The sequence below is a fragment of the Nesoenas mayeri genome (genome assembly GCF_963082525.1).
Source record: "Nesoenas mayeri genome assembly, chromosome: 4".
Classification (NCBI taxonomy): domain Eukaryota; kingdom Metazoa; phylum Chordata; class Aves; order Columbiformes; family Columbidae; genus Nesoenas; species Nesoenas mayeri.
The window spans coordinates 23745200-23765418 of record NC_137540.1 but is presented as its reverse complement, the minus strand read 5'-3'; the positions used below and the strand labels follow the sequence as shown (position 1 = coordinate 23765418).

Genomic DNA, 20219 nt, shown 5'->3' with positions numbered 1-20219 from the left:
CATGCAGTTATAGAATCATAGAGTAGTTTGGGTTGCAAGGACCTTCAAAGCTCATCTAGTCCAACCCCCTGCCATGAGCAGGGACATCTTCACCCAGATCAGGTTGTTCAGAGCCCCATCCAGCCCGGCCTGGGATGTCTCCAGGGATGGGGCATCCACCACCTCTCTGGGCAACCTCAGCCAGTGTCCCACCACCCTCAGTGTAAAAAAATTCTTCCTCCTGTCTAGCCTGAATCTTGTTCTGACTTTGCCTGTCCCAATGTGCTGGGATACAGCTTCTCATTTCCTGCGCTTCCCTCTCTCCTGCTTTATTTGTACAGAGCTGATAGCTGCTCTCATTAATATACAGCACTCTAAAGGGAAGTCACCTTGGGGTGTGGAGAGCTTAGAGTCACAGAATCATTCTACGATTCTGTTTCCATGGGCGTTTACTCTTGCTGAGAATCACACAGAGCACAGGTGATGTATGACCGAAAGAAACTGAGGGAGTTTTCCTGTATCAGTATGCCAAAAAGGAGTCTTAAAGAAAAAGGAAGATTTCCAAAAGTTGGTATAAACCACTTTAATAAAAATCTTCAAATATAAAAGTCACAAGCATTGAAATAAAATTTCTAGAAAAGTTCTAAAAAGAAGATACCAGGCAAACAACTTTGATGTCTTAGTTGTAACTTATATTAATAATATTATTACCTTTTTATTGACCTAATTTAAGACTTTCCACATAATTTTACACCCTGTTTACTTCTTTTATTGAACTTGGGCAATGTCAAACCTTACTTTTTGTCATTTCTGATCGATATTAACCCCCAAAACATAACCCTTCACTGAATGCACCTGCACTTGGATGCAAATACCCCTTTGACACACCAAAGTTAAATATAAACTTGTTATTCCGCAAATTTTCATCACAGCTTCAAAAGTACATCATTTTTTAAAGTCTTCACATTAAAAAAATGTCCCCTCCCTACCCTGCCCTGCGTTAAAACCCCATGTAGCTTAAAAAGGGAAATATAGTGGTGTTTTGTTTGGGATTTTTTCCCCTGCTGTGCTCAAAGTGTCATAAGGCATTGACGGTGGCATGCATTACGTATCTTCAAGAAAAAGAGATGCAAATAAACACATATGGCAGACCACAGGTATTTTCTGAGGCATTTTGCTGCCCTTCAGACCGGCAGCCCGTGTGCCAGAGGAACCACAGCCAGGTGTGCGTGGGGAAGGCACGGGTGGGGAGAAAAGCCATCGCTAACATAGATTTCTGGCTGAAATGGCCATTTTCCCCATGGGACGGATGAGAGCCTGGCCAGGCAGGTTTGTCCCCAGGGTGCTCTGAGGCTGCTGAAGCCCTTCTGACGGCTGTGGGGACATTGCCTCATGTCTTCATGCTCCTGTTTCCTCCAGGACAGAAGAGACCCGAGCGAGTCAGGGAAGGTAAAGCAGAGCTTCACCAGCACATAGGTCTAGGGAAGTCCTTTTCACCTGAACTGCCTGCGGAGTGGTGAAGGTTGAGGAGTCATAAACCCTTGCTGAGCAGCCCACAGCGGGCTTGCCAGGGCACTGGTGGGCTCCTCTCTTCTCCTCCCGGGGAAGCCGCATGTTAGGGCAGAGGTGGACCACCCTGCAGGAACTGCCTGCATTTCATGTGTTAAAAAAAACCTCACTTTTGGAAAGCACAGGGCTACAGCTCCATCTTGTGACTAAACTCTCCCAGCTTGGGAAAAAAAGACGTGGTGCTGCCCCAAATCCTATGGAAGACATGGTTTCTCAGCAAGGTGTGTTCCCCTGCAGGCACCCAGATCTTGGTTTGCTTTTCGAGTCCCGAGTTCTCACCCTGAGATGTCCTCAGCCACCACAACCCCTCCTCAGGCTTCCCCCCACCATGGTGCAGGCAAACCCACAGCTGTACAGCTCACGTAAACCCCTGCTCACCTTTTCTGAAGGTGAGCTCATAGAGGAGCTGCTTTAAGAGCCGAGCTTACACCAGCGAGCAGGAGAGGGAAGGCTGCAGAGCCCCAAGCACGACGTGAGAAACCGATGTGGTGTGGAGGACGTTCCTGTACTCAAGCACAGTGAGCCAGGCTGGACCACGAGCAAAAACAGCTCCTGCCTGGGCTTGCTCCACCAGGAAAATCCTCCCGGGAGCTTAAGGAGCATCTTTCATGTACAAATTACCAAGTGAGACCTCATGTCTTCCCCAGCCCACCAATGATATCAGCACCAGCACATTGCATCCCTTGCCAGAATTAAATCTCATGGTTGAAACGTGAATTTCTAGGATTAAACTTCCCTACTAGCTAAGTGCTTTACATTTATCCTGTGCGTGTGTATTAACCATTTAAATGCAAGCAATAGCTTTGGCATTTTTGATAACATAAAAGCCGTATGAGAAGGCTGGAAGGCCAAGCGTGCTGCCAGGACCAAGTGGTTTTTCGATAAGCTCTGGCAGCGTTTTGTCATCCACCATCTGCAGCACACGGCCATTCAGCTCAATAGACCTGGAGGGGGACAGAGAGACAGTCTTGGCAGCTGTGCCCTGTTTGCACAAAGAGCTCTGGACCTGAGTGCAAACATGAACTCAGCCCAAAGCCAAACTAAACTTCCCTTCAGGGTTTATACATACAGGATAACAGAAAACATCTGCTCTACTCCCTCTGCAAGGGCTTCTTTAGAGTCATAGCGCAAGCAAGGTGAAAAGTATGTGTTTCTTACTCTCCTAGTGAGGTTAACAGCAGAACAAGCTTTGAGAAGTACAAATTTAAATTGTCTTATTTTTTCTCCTGAAAACATTAAGGTATCTTCTGTGCTCACAGAGCAGACCCTTGCCATGCTGATGTGTTAGAGCTAGCAACAAAAGAAACCACAAAAAGCCTGAACATGTTACCATAAATCAGTATCCAGTATGTGTGAAAGCTATATACCTGTGCTTTTGCAAAAGAAAAAGGACTAAGGAGCTGATCCAGAGCCTTGAATTCTGCTAGAAAAAAGCTTTCTGATTAACATCAAACAATTGTCCTTTTACCTTAGCAAACTTTTAGCACCTGATTTTGAGATCTGATTTAAGACAAGTCAGACCTTACTGAAAATAAACAAACAAACAAACCCCAGATGACTGAATGGTGATCCTTTTCTTTTTTTTCTTCCTGTCTTGCAAGCTGAACAAGGTGAGGTTTTAGAGGCTGTCTAACACTACTCACAGTCATTTCTACAGGGACAGGAGGAACTTCACACTTACCTGGAAAGTATATTCTCTTTGCCATGAGGCAGCAAGAGGTACTGATCCACATGCTTGCTCCATAAGTAATTAGGCAGCTGCAAATGTTGGGTAACGTTGTAGAGGTTTAAGGCAAACAGCGTCACGTCTCCTTCTCTGTACTTAGGGCTGCAAGGCAAGAGAATAGGTAGGTGATAGTGGGGATCAAGCGAGAAAGAGGATTTACAGAAGTAACGCATGTCTTTGCGCCGTCCCAGATTTTGTTGGCCTGGGGGCAGCTGTGGGCTTGGTTTATGGGAGATTTTCCCCTTTCTGGAGGCTTACTGAAGGGGGTTTGTGCAGTGGAGGTAGACACGGAGCTTCCTCTCATCAGCTCCCACCAGGCTGACCTGCAGCACCTTGGTGCCCACCAGCTTCTTGTAGAGCAGTGAGAGCCAGTAGTCCTGGGAGGCAGAAAAACACATATAAGTGTTGATGTACATGCCAGGTAGTCCATACAGTGCTTGATGTAACATTCATTTTGCTGGTAATTTCAGGTCTTTTTTCCTCCATAGTTTTTTGCATTACTACATTTTTCACAGCATCTATTTAAATTCACATAAACAGCATGGCTAAAAAGAAAACCCTGCCTCCAAGCTGCAGAGCAGCTGTGTTTGCAAGGTACCTTAGCGTCATTTTCCCTTTCATATGCAAATCTCTGAGGGCTGTTTGTGGAGGACAGACTGTTTGCATTTGGAAATGCCTTTCTGCAGGGCACCTCAGGTCTGAACACCCCTAACCAGAGATCAACTGCCTTTCCTGCAGGAGCAATGCTGGGAAGAAGCCCCCGATGACTTTTGTGCAGCTCCCTAACATGTGGCTTTTAAACAGGTCACAGGATTAATTTCTTAATGCTAGTCAAGAGCAAATCCTCTTGACACCTCAGGATGATGCCCTAGAAGGAAAATTGTTGTGTTTTTCTCCTGGCATAGGGAGTGGTTGAACAGGCAGGACAGAAAAACAGCGTACACTGAGTTTCCTATGAGATGGTCTCTAAAAGCCTGTGATAATCACACCTTGGAAGCAGAAGAATGAGAAGAAAGCTAAAAAGCCAGACATTGTCCTTTCACCGTGAGGTAAGTGCTACTGGCACAAAGAAACATGCTGTATGTGCAAGAACAGTGTTAAGTTCAAATAATGAGGTTTCATCACAGCAAAACATTATTTCCAAGTACATTCAGCTATGCTACATGCATGTTCTTGTTTAATTATCCTTCACCCACTAGAGAAGACTGAAGATATTAATGACCCAAACAATGCTTGAATCTAGATTTTATATTGCTTTGTTTTTCAGTTATGATGTAATTTATTATAATACCTCATATCACTTGTTTAGAAGCTACTCATCACTCACCTGAGGAGTATTCAAACCAAAATACTGCATCTCAATGTCTCATGAACTCCAGAAGTGTCTGCATACAAACTGGAGCATCGCCTCCCAGTAATCAGTCTCTGCTGAAGATGACTAGCTGCATCCCTGCAGTTGCAGTAAATATCTTGTATCTATATATACTATATGAACCCATATTCAAATATAAACTAACTTGAGGTGCAATGACTGATAACTGCAACTGTCCTACAAAATCTCGCCATGTCTTGCATTGTAAAAATAGCTGACTTGTGTCTGCACATCCAGTGTTGCCTGCACAAAAATACAGGCAGAGTTCAGATGGCATTAGCGGGGTTGCATACATACTGGCAAGGGTTCAAAGTTGGCGTCCACCAGGTGATAGGTCCCTGCTCCGAAGAAAACCTGTCTCATCACCACATCAATCCCCTGCCTGGCTGAAAGCCCAAGTTTGTCCAACCACCTGCCAAAAAAAAAGGGCAAACAACATGGAGATGAAATTGCTGCCATCGCCCCTCTCCAACCAGCTCAGGAAGTAGGAAAGAAGAATTAGGGCATGATGCTGACTGTTAAAAATCACACAACTAATTTAAATTCAAGCCTTGCACTGATTACCTTAAAAATTAATTTCAGACCACCTCTGAGTGGAGGTCTACGTTGGTGGGAACACTTGTTCTGCTCTCCTGCTTGCTTCCCTTCCCCTGGGAGACAAGGAGCAGGCGATGGAAAGCAGAACCCAGCGAGTGCTCCTCAACTGGTCAAGGGCTTGAGGGCTGAGAGAAATCACAGCCAGCCTCAAGGTTGCCTGTGATTACCAGGCTTTGACTGCTCAGCCAGCAGACCTTGATGAAAAGATCATCATGCCTTACAGGAAGGAAAAAAATATTGTAACCATGGTTTTGGTTAATTTTTAAAGCGTGAACCACACATTCACACACAGTTTTTTCTGTTTGAGTCTTTAAACAGATCAAAGTGCTATGAAAAGCCTTAATTCCTTTATTCCAAAAGAATTTTAGTCCTTGGAGAAAATTATTTTAATGACATTTCCCTTTGTTTAATTATTTCACGATGGTCGAAGGAAAACAAAACCCATCTCATGAATGACATTCTGTCTTCACAAGAGGACAAAGTTTGTGTTGCAGATCTAAGGGCAGAAATACATCTTTCTCACATTTTTAATCCCCCATTTCCCAAAGGAATTTGCTATTACCTGGGTATACATCACACCTCAGACACATAGGGGAGCACACAGGGAGCAGCACGAGGGCCACGATCCTCAACCCACCCATCGCCTGCGCTCCCCAGGAAGCCCCAGGGAGACGTTTCTCCCACAGGGCACGTACACAACCCCCTTCAGCTGGGTATAAATGTGTAATTTCCCCACACGTGTGGCATGATACTCACATAAAGCCGGCGATGTAGGTGTTGGACAGCCTAGGAGCTCCTCCTCCGTAGGCAGAGCTGGTCTCTCCAAGCCAGACCTTCTTGCCGGGCACGGTCCCACCAACAATCTGTCCAGTGTGGGGTAGGGAAGGAAGGAAAGAGACAACAGTAAAGTTTGTGGCTACTGAAATAATGGGCAATCAAAATTTTGTCGTTTAGCCAAATGCCTGCTTAGAATGTTTGCATTTAAGGGGTAACAGCAAATGAGGTGAGATGTCACAAAAACTTTGATCAAAAGGACTAGAAGCAGCAGATTTATTCTGCCCACACTCCAGATGAGGTTCTTAGGGACCTGGTTTAGTGCCAGTGTTGGGTTATGGTAGGACTTGATGATCCTGAGAGCCTCTTCCAACCAAAATGATTCTGTGATTCTATGTAGAATGAAGCAAGCAACACTAAAAGCCAGGTCCTATAAATCTTCTTGTGCTGAGTAGTGGTATACTTTAAATTACACTGTTCTCAGGATCTCAAAATATAAATGAATTGGGGTATTGAGGGATATGATGATAAACTACATCCCTGAATAATGACATCACTAAATGAGAATCTTGTAGGTTTGTGATCTATCTGGCACTGTGCTTGCTGCATGGCAAACTATTGAAGCTCACCTATTACTAATAATTTTTTTTTTTCTTTTGATTTACAATGACAGCAGCACCCAAGCTTTGAGGATCACCATTCATTTTTAGTGAGAAATTGTATTTCGTTCAGGATTCTCTGCTAACCCACTAGAAACTGAGCGTGGGAATGATTTAAAAGGACAAGGCACCTCCAGGACTTTGTGTACAGCGGTGGCAAAGGTGTCCAGCACTTCAGGGCTCAAGAAATCCTCCCTTGTAGCTTTTCTTCCATTTACATAGTAGCTGGAAATGGGAAAGAAAGAAAGAAAGAAAAACAAAGACAAAACCAATCAAAAATAAGGAAAAAATACCACCACCGGTACAAAACACCACCAAAAGTACTCAGTTGCTTTATACATTTATCCACATCACTGGTTTTCTGTCCAGTTCTTTTTATCATTTTTTTTTCCTTTCCCAAATGTGAAAGTATGTTGTTCATGTTTAAGGGACTAGCAGGTATAATTACCTTGGTGGAGGCAGGATATCACAGAAATTTTGAGCAACAGAAGTAGTAGAGCTGGTGGGTTTTCTTGCATCTACTCATTTAGAACAAGGAAAACATCACTGAAGAAGAGCCAGGTTCTGTAAACCTTCTACTTGCTGAGGAGTCTGACACTCCTATGTGATAACTTGCTTTACGATATTAAGTTATGTGGGGGACTACAGTGGGTCCATGGATCCCCTGATGGAGGGCATGGGAACAGAAATAAGCCTTGAAGATATTAAGGTTTACCCGTGAGAAAGATGAGACAGAAGGGAGTAAAAGAGTACCATTGATGATAGCAAAATTAGCCAATGAGATGTTATTACTGCAACCTGCAACCAATAACAAGAAAACACTTGAGCTGGTAAAAACTATATAAAAAAGCGTTTGTGGCAATAAATGGAGACTGCCGTTTGTACATAAAAGGAACTGGGTCTATGTCATTTGTCCCTCTCAGCTGTGACAAAGTTATATTAAAAATATCAGATTCCTGCTTCTGTCCCTCTGCTGGAGTATTTTGGCCTTCTGGAGGGGAATGGGTTGGAGGCATCCCTCCAGGATGAAGGTTGCCGTCTCCCAGGAGCAAAAGAGCTTTTAAGTCTGGTTTGCCTGAATAAAGAACAGGAAATTGAGACCCCCGTGGGCTTTACATTTCATCACATTATCACTCAGTCCTACCAGAAGTAGCTGAAGCCTTCCAGCCACAAGATGAAGCTAAATTCTGATAATCCTAAAGTAGTACAGGAAGTAATGCGTGCATATTTAAAGCAAGAGCATCCACAGAGCAAGAACAGCCCTGGAAAGGACAAAGATATGCTTTATGCCTTTCTAGCAGCTCAAAATACATAGATGAGTCATATATATACATATATACAATATAAGCATGTAAATATTTTCCCAGCTTTCCTGCTGCATTCGCCTCCATAGAGAAAACCACCTTCATGTGGAAATTCCTTTCAACCATGTGCAGTTCATTGCAGGCATCCTTGAGCCAACTTGGCCCACCCGAGCACTTTAAAACCGCATCCCTAAGCCACAGCACACGAGCGAACGGCTGGGAACGCGTCCGTGATGTTTGCACTGCAGGTCCCCGCACCCAGAACTGCCTCGGAGAGCAAAAGTCAGGGAGCAGGAGAAGCTGCACATCAATATGGGTAAAGGTCAGCCAGACCTGCAGGGCGTTTTTGTTTGTATTGAACACATAAACAAAGAAAAAAAGGCAGCACCTAACACACCAGTTAACAAGGCTCCTGCTGCATTGTTTACAAGCAGTTGGGTTCATTTGCTTGCTCAGTTATCAATGACTCCCTGAATTTGCTTTTAGGGAGTGAAGCTTCACTCAAGCCAATACAACCTTTCTAATGCCAAGGAGAGCACCAATGCCACAGGGATCTGACTCCGTTTCAAAGCCCAGCCACCCACAGGTTATTTAAAACCTTATGTTGAACACCTTCTGCTCTCGCAGAAGGTCAGCAGAGGCAAGTCTGCTGAGTAAGTCTGAGCTATCTTATTTTCATTTTAAATAACACGCCCTTCTTCACTTTTTCACATGGGAAAGTGCATTTTATTTGCAAGGGCTGGCAACTTGGAGCTTTGAAACAACCAGGACTGCTGCTCGGGTCTCACTTGCTTCTGGTACGTGAAACACAACACGTGCAAAAAGGCCTGACCTCTGCAGAATCTCTCCTCATGCTGGGGGTAGCTGTGACCTTGTGCTCTTCAGAGAAATAAAGCTGCTATGCCATCTTTTTCTCCACATCCCACTTTTTTTATCTGTGCACATATTTAGCAAGGGAAACGACCTCCTTACACATGTTGCATTCCTTGCGGCTGTGCCTACGTTAGAAGCCCCTGCTGCTGCTTTTGGGTCTGTGTACCACATAGCCTCTTTAGAGAGGAATTTCTTCTGTGTTTCTATAGTGCTCTCCCTCAATTCTTCTCTTGTTCTGAGCAGAGGAGTTTGCAGAGGGGCACCTGAGGAACTGCTGAAAGGGTATTTCACCCCCCTGCTACTTGTTGAGATGTTCAAATTGCCATTTTGTAAAGAAAATGGACATTAAGTAGAGTGATAATGGTGTCCAAGCAGTACTTACTGGTGCCATGTGACAGAGTCAATCACCTTCCCTCCCGATTTCAGGAAGCTGCAAACCGAAAGATGTGGTGGAGAATGAGGAATTAGTGGGGACCAGTCAGGGGTCACAGCCTCCCATAAAAATATTGCCTTGCACAGCCTCCCCTTTCCCCGTGGCTGACAGTAACAATGGGGAACCACTTTAGCCCATTTAAATAGACTGGATGTATGCATTTGTCCATCCTTAATATTGATTTGGAGCAGAAAATCCTTACAACCCTACCCAGATGCCTGCTCATGCCCCCTGCATGCAGGAGCCACTGCTACCCACACCCACCCACCCCAAGGGGGCTGGCAGGGGCCCACACACACCTCCTCAGCAGCTTCTGTGTGTGCTTTCGGGGCTGCCCAACGTCGGGACCATAGAGCTTTGCATGCTGGTAGAGGGTATAGTTACTCAGGAGTTGGCGTAAGTGAATAAAATCTTGCCCCAGCTGGAAGCCATCGATGTAGATGCCGGATTTCTTCCTGAAGCTGTTGGGCTCTGGGGAAGACATGTGAGCATCAGCACCTAGCTCTAGTTTTGGGGCACAAAATAGAGCAGCTCGTTCCACATGGGGAGCACCAAACTCTATGGCTTCACATGATTTGACATGCTACAGGCGAGACATTTTAAGACAATAAGCGTGAAACCAGAAGCCCGGGTGATGCAGGGTGCTCTCCTGTGCTCTGTACCAGCCTGTCCCCATAGGTGACATTCTGCACCTCATGAGGCATCATTCTCCTCACCTCAGAGCCTCGATGGGAGCAGCAAAATAATTTCTATTTGCCCGTTTGTTGGACCTTTTGTGAAACCCCTCCTCATAAATTAAGACCTTAATATTTCCCATTAAAACATAACATTGCCTTTATGGGCCACTATCCAAACCAGGCTCTCGTGAATTGCCATGCCCTAAAAATCACCAGCCTGTACCTTGCAGTGATACCTTTCCAGGTGACCTATCCCACGAGCAGGCTTTGTACGTACCATTCCCGAGCTCCCAGGAGATGTTGTACCTCTGTGAGGAGCAATAGTCCAGCAGCGCCCGGGCGTTTGAGCTGTCCCACTGCAACCCAGCTTTTCTCAGCAAGGCGTTGAGCCCAAAGACCAGTTGAAACCCTGAGCAGTTTGCAAAGCTGTAGAGAATATCCAGTGTATTTCCTGCAGGGATGAGAAGGGGGGATGTTTATCTCAAGGTTACGGTGCGCTGATTGAGCTCTGGCCATGCAACCATCTGTACCGCCTGTATTTATTTAGCCTGGTGCTGCAGATGTGCCAAGCTCTTGCAGCCAATAGACTTTATTTCACACCACCCTGCAAGGTGCTGAGATCCTTCCAACTCCCTCAGCAGCAGAATACTATTAAATACGAGGTGGCAGATGGTAGAAAAAGGTCGCTTAGAAACAATTCATGCACTTAGAAAAATACTAATTTTCACTGGTTTTAGTTCCTAACAGACTACGACTCTTTTACTGTGGAAAAGAGACTCCCTGGTTATAAACCCTAGCAGAAAAATCCTACTAAATCTTACCTGTAATGGTGGTGTTTTTGTGCTTCTTCCAGTTATGTTCCGCAACAATCAGCTTCTCCTGGCTGGGCCACTGCGCCAACAGCAGCTTCTGAACAGGAGCAAATGCCGGCCTCAAGCCACAAGCCTCTGCAGGGCAGAAAAAGGAAGAAAGCAATTAAATCCTTGTCCTCACACCAAGGGTCCAGCGTGCGAAGGGCTGCATCCCTCAGGAGGAAGCACAACCGCTTGGTGCCAGGCTGCAAGCCAGTTGTTCATTTCTGTGAGACACACCCCTGCTTTCACAGTCAGCGCTAAAGACATAGAAAAAGAGAGCTGGCTTGATGCATAAATATATGTATTACATATAATGTATACTTGAGAAGTATTTAAGGTGATGGAAGCAGAGGGGGGGAAAAAAAAAAAAAGACTAAGCTGTGCTTCTGGAGGTTGGTATCATGGCAGTCACATCCCAAGAAACTATTTTAGCTTGAGGATCACCCGGAAACCCTCATTCCAGTGCGCTGACGAAGCCGGGGCTGTGGTGCTGGAGGAGCAGATAAGCCACCCCAGCGTGCAGTGGTCTGGCAGGGGTCACTGCCGCCTTGCTGCGGGCAGATATGGAGCAGCTCTTCCTGCACCGCGCGTCCCACGCTGGAGAAAGCGCTGCCTGTCCCACATGGCTCCAACAGCAACCCCAGCACGAGTCATCAGACATTTCTCTTTCTTCAAAAGCTTGTGTTTTTTTCCTCAGTGTGCAAACCAGGAACAAGCCGTCAACAGAGAGGAAGGCACAAGCCTGAGTCACAGTTACACCCAGAGAGGAGGTGGCCACTCAGTGAAGAGATACAGGGCGAAAAGTACCACCCGACTTCAAACTGAGCATCACCTGTTGTACAGCAATGTACAATTGCACTGTTGTGCTATGTCCCAGAGGAACAGATAGGTTGTTTTTTTCATGTGAAATGCCTCTGGAAGGGTTTATGTGCTTTTGCTAAGTTTAAGAAAGAAATGGAGTTTAATTCAGTAGGACCAGTACCAAGCTTGAGCAGTTGGCAGCGGCCTGCAGGTTTTGCACTTGCCTTGTCGAAGCGACAGGAGGGCAAAGCTGCATGGCCAACCTAGCTCTGGCTTTGGCCAAGCTGGAGAAACAGACATTCTGTTCTCACCAGATTATTTCTTTCACCTGTTACTTAATTTTTGTAATGAAACCACAACTTCTGAGCTGACCTTGACAGCCTCCCGGGTGGTGGGGGAGCTCCCAAGGCTGCTGCGGGGAGCACGTGGCAGCAAAGGGAGATTCCCAGCAGAACTGGGCAAGAACTGAGTTCCCCCCCTCCCCTTCTCTCTTTCCCACGGCTGGCAAAGCTCCTCCCACAGAGCATGCTGAAGGTCCACAGATCTCCTCTCGGTAGAGGAGAGCAATGCTGGTGCCGCAGAGGACCCCAACACTGCTGCCGTGCCCTTGCAGCATCCCCAGCCTGCTCCAAAGCCATGTCCTAAACCCAGGGGGCTTTTGAGGCTATTGCGCTGGCACCTGTTTTACCTTGTTGGGCCTGAAGCTCCCAAAGGATTTTTTCTTCTGAAGTTGAATCCTTGTTGGGGTCAAAGATGAGAAAATCTGTCTCCGTGCCACCGAACCTCAGGAAGCCTGGTGACAGGGCTGTTGCCAAGGCATGCAGTTTGGGATTGCTGAGGAAGGGACATCAAGAAACAGAGAAAAAGTTATATTCATACCAACTATGGTTACTGTGTAGAGGCTAGACATGGCAAGTGCTCAGAGGGACAGTGGGTCTGCAGTGGGTGACCTGGGGGTGCCTGGTAGCCTCAGGGGAGTCCTGGCCCCTTGCTGGACCTGCACCACAGCCCTCTGCCCTGTGCAACAGGGATGCTGCTGGACAAGCAGGCCAGGAGAGCGTCAGTGAGGGGGACATGCCTCAGAGAACACACTCGTGGACAGTCAATCAAGTCATGGAGACGAAGTACTTCAAAACAGGGATGATTTTTGTACTCACCATCCTTCTCCCCTAGATTTTATGGTTTTGTTTGGACAAAACTAACATAGTGGTCCCAGAAGAAGGTGTACATAAAACTGACTTTATGCTAGCAGTCCCAAACTCCATCAACAATAGCCATTGCTTGGGTACCCAGGGAGAGATTAAAAGTCCACACTGGGACAAGCATTAGCTTTGGTGAAGCAGGTTTATGAAATAACATAAACTCTGCCTCTGCGAGTTGCATGCACCCCACGCAGGATGTACAGGACTGACACCTGGCCCTGGCTGGGGGAAACCGCGATGCATCGGAGGACATTGGGCATACAAGTGTTATCTCTGCTCTGCGGTGACCCATTGCAGATTAGAGGCTACCAAGTACTTCCCACTCCTAGAGGCAGCAGGGCCAGCCCCAGCCTGACCCCCAAGGCGTGTAGATGGGGCTGGAGGTCAGAGACCTGACTACTTTCCAATAAAGCTGGTGTCATTTGTTTTCCCCCCATCTTGGTGAGGAGGAAAAAAAGAAAGTGGTGCAAGGAGGGAAATCAGGATTGGAAAAATACTGTGGGGCCGAAAAATGGGGCCAGACAGGGGAAAAGGAAAGCACTAAGATTGCTTAAAAAAAAAAAAAAAAAAAAAGTAGAAACAAAAGAGCACAAAAAAATAAAGAAAAGCAGAGGAGAAAAGTTAAGAGAAAAGTCAAGGCCAAGGCAGGGAACACCAAACCTTGGCAGTCCAGAGTTGTTCAGTGTTACCCACGAGGAGAGACAGACTTCATTTTTAGGATCTCTTGATTCAGCTTTGACAGGGACAGACCTTCCTCAGCATTTCTTTGACTTTGTGTTGATGCTGCCCCAAGCAAATTGTTTGCAAAGCTGCGGGAGCACTCACATGATTTTTATGTGGCGGAGGGGCAGGGCTGGCAGCCCCCAGCCTCCTCACGGGTGACCCTCAGCTCGGCAGTTTCCTTCTCCTTTTTTTTTTTTTTCCTGCCAGCAAAGCGGCTCCTCTCCTGAGTTCATCCCGACGCTACTTCCAGCGAGCACCTACCCGAGCTGCACCCTCTCTCCATCCATCCGGCCCTGTCGCTCCTTGCCCAAGCCAAACGGCGCAGGTCTCACCTTGCTGCCCCGGGGGGGGTGAAATCACTAAATCCCAGAGCAGAGGGGGTGCAGCAGCCTCCCCCAGCCGCAGCTCCAGGGAGGGGGTCTCCCCGTCCCCCCCGGCCGCTCCGGAGCCCACCGGGCTGCAGCGCTTTTGCCGGCTTTTGCCCCCGCCGCGGCTGCGGAGCTCTCTGCCTGTCGTGGACCCCTCTCCCCTGCCGGGGACCCCCCTGCCCCCCACTCCAAAGACCCCCTTTTTTTTTCTTTTGCTTTGCCCAAAAGCAAGAGGGCGGGTGGTGGCGGCTCACCTGAGCAAGGCGACATAGCGCGGGTCCCGGGCCAGGCTGGCGTCCAGGGTGAGGGAGAGGAAAGCGGGGCTCACCTCCCCGCGGGGGCTGCCCCGCAGCCCCAGCCGCAGCACCGCCGCCCGCCGCCCCCCCACCAGCCCCAGCTCCAGCCCCAGCAGCAGCAGCAGCAGCAGCGGCGGCAGCATCCTCCGCTCCGGCCCGCCGCGCCGCCGCCGGCACCAGCACCGGCACCACCCCCGCGGAGGGCGGGCACGGCCCGGGGGTGCAGCCCTGCGCTCCCCGCCGGCAGGGACGGGGGTGTGGTGAGCAGCCAGCGCCGAGACCCCCCCATTTGCCTCCTGAAAGGGGCTGCGGACTGCAATAGCATGCTTGAAGCGCAGCGCTGCTCTTCGAGCCTCAGCCAGCCCGCGGTGTCTTCAAACCGACGATGAAGCACCAGAAGCCCAGGGTTAATCTCCCAACCATTATAAAAATCAACCCGGGACTGAAGCTGGTTCCTTACCAGCTCCTAGCCTTTCACAGGATCACAGAATTACAGAATGGTTGGAGTTGGAAGCGACCTCTGGAGATCATTTTGTCCAACCCACCTGCTAAAGCAGGTTCACCAAAGCAGATGGCACAGGAATGTGTCCAGGTGGGTTTTGAATGTTTCCAGAGAAGGAGACTCCACAACCTCTCTGGGCAGCCTGTTCCAGGACTCTGGCACCCTCACAGTAAAGAGGCTTCTCCTCAAATTCAGATGGAACCTCCGATGCTTCAGTCTATGCCCATTGCCCCTCATCCTGTTGTTGGACACCACTGAAAAGAGTCTGGCCCCATCCTCTTGACACCTCCCCTTGAGATATTTATCAGGATAAATGAGGTCCCCTCTCAACCTTCTCTTCTCAAGGCTGAACAGACCCGGATCTCTCAGTCGCTCCTCATAAGAAACATGCTCCAGACCCCTCAAAATCTTCATAGCCCTCCGCTGGACTCCAGTTAATTCCTTATCCTTTTTAAACTGGAGAGCCCAGTTTTCCAACATCACACCTCGCAGCAGCTGACCCGCCAACTTCCACAGCCTTGCCTGCATGACCATGGGCAGCTGTGTGCAAAAACAGCAGGCTGGAAAATGGCTACACGCTGACTGCTGCTACTGCTGCACAAGAGACGAGATGTCATGGGTCTCCATTGCAGGAAACCAAGTCACAGCAGCACACAACTTCATGCTGAAACTCACCTTCCCTGTGCTGCCACTTGGTTGCAACACAGGTATTTATTCATGACAACACACGTACAACTTGGAATTGCTGTTACAAGACCCATGCATGCTCTGGGTCTGCCCTCAGGTGCTCCCTGCAGAGTCCAGCTTGTGCCATAACTCCTTTTTATTTGGCAATAGCCAGCCCTTCCAGGAAACACGCAGCTGCAGCCACAGGAAGGTTATTGCTTAATATGCATGCTATTAAAACATTTGCAGAGTTTTAAAAAATTATGCTTATCATCACCATATCATTTCCCATCTGCAACAGTTTTCTCTGGAAACATCCATGCTTCTTACCAAGATTGTTTTCAAAGCAGTCACCTGCTGGGACACTGCAAATTGTCCAACCCTTATCTGCGACCTTATTTAGGTGCTGTACCTCCCATGCTCGCCAAAGTCCGGGCCTTAATCAGCCCAGCTCAAGTGCTCACCTGTCCAGCCCTTCCTGTTTCTGCTTGCTCTACATTTTCGTACTATTAAGTAACTCACCACGAGAACGAGAAGAACTAGACCAAATTAACCTTATTTTTGATAAACACATTCATGGCTCTGCCAGGAAGGAAATGTCAGTGACACTCCTGATTGTCTCAGTATCTTAGTCAGTGTAATGCTTCCCATTTCGAGGAGATGACACCAATTATATGCCTACACCCGCAGGAAGGGCTGGGGTGAATATCTGTCAGAGGAATAATTCATCTATCAGTGGATGATCAGAGCACCGCAGCAATTACCCAGCCTCATGAACGAACCAAGGATTTAAGGCAGCAACTCAGCGCACAAGAAATCATTGCCGCAAACCAAGCTGAGGCCATTACCACAGGCACAGAGAATGCTAATAGCCATCAGGCAAGATGCAGCCTGTGCACAATTTTTTTCTATTGGAATTCACTACTACTTCCTTAAGTCCATCAAAATGCTTTTTTAGAGAGAGACACTTTGAGTCACTTGCCACTGCACTGTATTTCTCACAGTGGAGGCACGAGGTGTGAATTTCAAATGGCCAAAGCTACATTTTGGATCCAGTTGCTGAGTGCAGGGCTGGGTACGAAAGGTGTAGCACGTGTTATGCATTTAGCAGCCTGCAAAACCTTGTAAGCTGAAATGTAATACTGGAAGAGCTACAGATATTTAAAGGGAATTGGTAGCTTTTATCTGGGCATTTTTCACATCCTATTACACACATTTTTAAATCTTGTAAAGTAAGGCAGATCAATACTGAGGTATTTGGATTCTCATGGAAACTAGGGCAGAATTAGAATGATGACCTGTGAGCTACAGGGGAAAGAAATCAGAACCAGGGCTAGACTTAAACCCAGTTGTGTCTTGTTTGAAGGCAGCTCCGTACTGGCATGCCATCCTGCTTCCTCACACCCCAGCAAGCCTAACCCCTGCCTTGTATTCAAATGCCTTGAGTCACGCAGCTCCTCTCAGGCAGTTCTGCTTCTCCCACACCAGCGATGCTGTTACCAGAGGCACTGTGCCAACTGTGTTTTTACAACTAGGAAGAACTAAAAATAAAGCCTTCTGGGAATTTCAACTGTCCAACAGCGGAAGCGCTGCACTGTCACTAACAGCGACCCCACCGCTGTTCCTGAGCAAGAACCAAGAACTCATGCACACATAAAGCACTGATGTAAATACTGAGGGAAATCAGAAGGGAAGACATGTCTGTACAGAAGGCGATTATTGTGATATAGCAGCATTTGAGCTAATGAACAAAACTGACCTCTGTCAGATTAGCACTTAATCTGTATTTCTATATACAAAACCTCAGGAAGATGAAACTAAGACAAAGCTGATACCAAGAAAGCCTGGAAACTGCAAAACCACAGAAAGACACCTAGAGGCACACTTGTAAGCTATCCTTACTCCCTGTCCCCAAACCCCCAACCAGACCTTGTCCTGACAGCACATGGCTCTCAGCACTCCCAGCTGTTTTTATTTCTGAAATCTGCTGATTACAAGACTCTCAGATGGGACACAATCTGTTTATTCTGAGGTGGAAATGACACCTTGGGCCTGGTTTTTAGCAATTCTCTTCAAAGTGCACACAGCTACACACAGGTTGCTAAAAGTCTTTGTTTCCACCGAGTCTGCGGCTGACAAATTCAGGTACCATGGGAGCTGCTGAGCTCCAGTGCCACAACACAGCACACAGCAAAATCACTCAGCCTCCCTTCTAATCAAAACATAAAGCTTTTAAGTGATAATATTTGGCTTTCAGGTCAGCCAATACTCAGTGGTGGACCGCCATGCTGAAAGAGGTGAAATAAAGCTTTAAAGGGAAGGACAAAGCGAGAGCTGCCTCGACAGGACTAGCTCACACAGGAGCAGCTTTCCAGAAAGGAGAGCACGATAGGTCTCAGTCACACAATGAAAATTAACAGCTAAACGTTAACCTAAGCCTGTCCCTCTTACCAGTCCTTCCAGAGAGACAGTTTTCATTAAGTTATGTACAGGTACTCCTGATGGTACAGAATTAGGGACTGAGGGAAAGGAGGGACAAACATAAGACCTGGATTATGTGGGCAAGTTGGAAAGTGGACTGCGTAGGCAATAAAGACTAAGAAACACGTTTTTGATCAGAACACTTATTCTGCACAGGTTGCAACCTGACAAGGTTACTTGTACACACCTCAGCTCTGATCCAATTTACTGTGGATTATGAAGAAATTGGCTGGAACATCCTATAGAGTGTATTTTTATAATCTGCCATTGAAGTATCCCATTATTTTGCATAGATAAGCTAATCATTGTTGCTGCTTTCACAGTCTTTTAAATGTAAATGTCCCACGGAACCAAGGGAGAAATGTTTGCTTTCCAAAACATCTTGAACCCATCTTTAGTACAAGCACCTATAACAGCTATTGACCAAACCAATATATACCTATTTTGACACCTGCACATTATACTGCATTTTTTGAGCCCAGTACCGTGTTTGACACTGAAGCACCTGAGCATCATCATCCAGCACAGCAAAAATACCATGACCAATATCTGTCATATACTTTTCTTCCCCTCTCTCACCTCCACCGGGAGGTAAATCCCAGGTAAAAAAGCTTTTTTTGAAGAGCATTTAATCATACATTAATACATACTAGAGAAAGAAAACACAATATGGAAGATGTCTACTGCCTTGCTTGTTAAATTTTATTTCAGTAAAATAAGACAAGCTACATGGAGTAAAGCTTCAGTGCAAATCATGGCAATTTCATTAATTTAATTTCTGACGTTACTAAAGGTCAGAGGAAAAGCCTTGGGGGAGCTGTACCCATCCATTTGGCAAAGCACAGCCTGCATAAACAGAGCAGCAGAGACAAAAACCACCCACCTCATTTTTTTCCTAACACAGCTGGATGCAGACCTGAAACCAACTGCTTTGTTTCAATCTGGCTTTTGCTACCATTTTCAAAGGGTCTCCAGCATTTACAGGGAATGCTCAACTTCATTCCTAAACATGAATCATATCAAAACCTCATCTCGCAGTCTCACAGGTTGTTACAGCAAAGTACAAGCAAGAGGATGGGGAGTTAGTGACCCAAGAGTGGACAGACACCAGAAATAATAAAAATGTACACTTTTTTAAAATCAGCACTCAAGTACAAATATCATGGAAAGTATTGCGGCAGAGGTTAATGGCTCATTAACCACCCCTGTAAACAATTAATGGATTATTTTCATAACTTCAGTTATTGCCATAACTCAGCACACTCAGAGTGAATAACTTCACAGTAATTTGCTGGGTTTTTTTCTCCCAAAATCTTAGCAAGACTGTTTAAAATTGTTGAGGAATGCCATGAAGCACCAATAAACCTTTAGAGCAGTGGGTTAGACCTTAGAGGCATCACTAGAATCTTCCTACATGCACTCTTCATCAACCAGTTAGAGGTGTAATCAGACTTATGCTGGAGTGAGCATGTATCTTTTGAATGTAACTCAAAAGACACTATAGAATTCCATATTAACTGTCATTTGGTCAAAATATATCTCAAAAGGGCATTAAGAGACAGACTAAGATAACCTCAGGTCATGGCAAATACTACTTCTGCACTTGAAGGCAAATTATAACCTTATTGTTAGAGCCAACTTAATATGTTCTCATGTTTCCAAACCCATTTGTGCCTCAGGCACTGAACTACCAGTAAGAGGATTCCCCTGTGGGTACTGAGTCTCCAAGTGGAAATGAGTCATGCTGCCTCTGCAAAGTCCTCTTTTAAAATTCTTGACCTGGTTTAATACTAAACGCACTCAAATATTTCACTTATCCAAACTTCGTAAACCACTATGAAGTATCATAATTACGGTCTTAAAAGTATGTTTCTGCCAAATGAAGGCTTAAAAATAATTCAATTGCTACCTACAGATTTCTGCAGTGCAACAAAGTGAGCAATAAAATACTATTATTTTCATCAGTTCTTTAGTACAACCCCTTTCATTAAAGGGTTTGACCTCTAAGGATCCCACTGGATTTAAAAACATACCTGTTTATCTCTAGAATCCCAGCACAATTAAGCCTAGGTTGAATAAAAATAGACTTTACTAAGGTTTCTCTTACTTTACTGAGAAGGGACACCTGATTTTACATAGAAATGCCATATTTAAGTGTGTAAATAATACTGGCTACCATGATTCCATGCAGCAGTCTGTCACAGCTTTCAATGCTTTCTTAATGTGCAGTGCTCTAACATTTCCATGTTCTGCATATCAGTTTTGAAAAGGAGTTTACTGTATCACAGCTGAAGTTTCAGGCATCTTCAAAATTACTTTAGAAGCCTAACTTTTTGCTGGAGCAAACCTGGTTTAAATACCTT

The 20219-nt window shown here is 46.2% G+C and overlaps 1 protein-coding gene across 1 annotated transcript; it reads right to left on the bottom strand.

Annotated features, from left to right (window-relative positions):
- Positions 1-547: 547 nt before the first annotated feature.
- HPSE (heparanase) lies at positions 548-15243 on the bottom strand (the record flags this gene model as incomplete). The annotated part of the gene is made up of 13 exons (XM_080343828.1): positions 548-2492; positions 3230-3376; positions 3533-3651; positions 4944-5058; positions 6000-6106; positions 6808-6901; positions 9236-9283; positions 9586-9757; positions 10241-10414; positions 10785-10910; positions 12307-12452; positions 14166-14579; positions 15041-15243. 13 exons carry the CDS (start codon positions 15241-15243, stop codon positions 2333-2335), a joined length of 2025 nt encoding a protein of 674 aa, XP_080199954.1. The 3' UTR covers positions 548-2332.
- Between the last annotated feature and the right edge of the window lie 4976 nt (positions 15244-20219).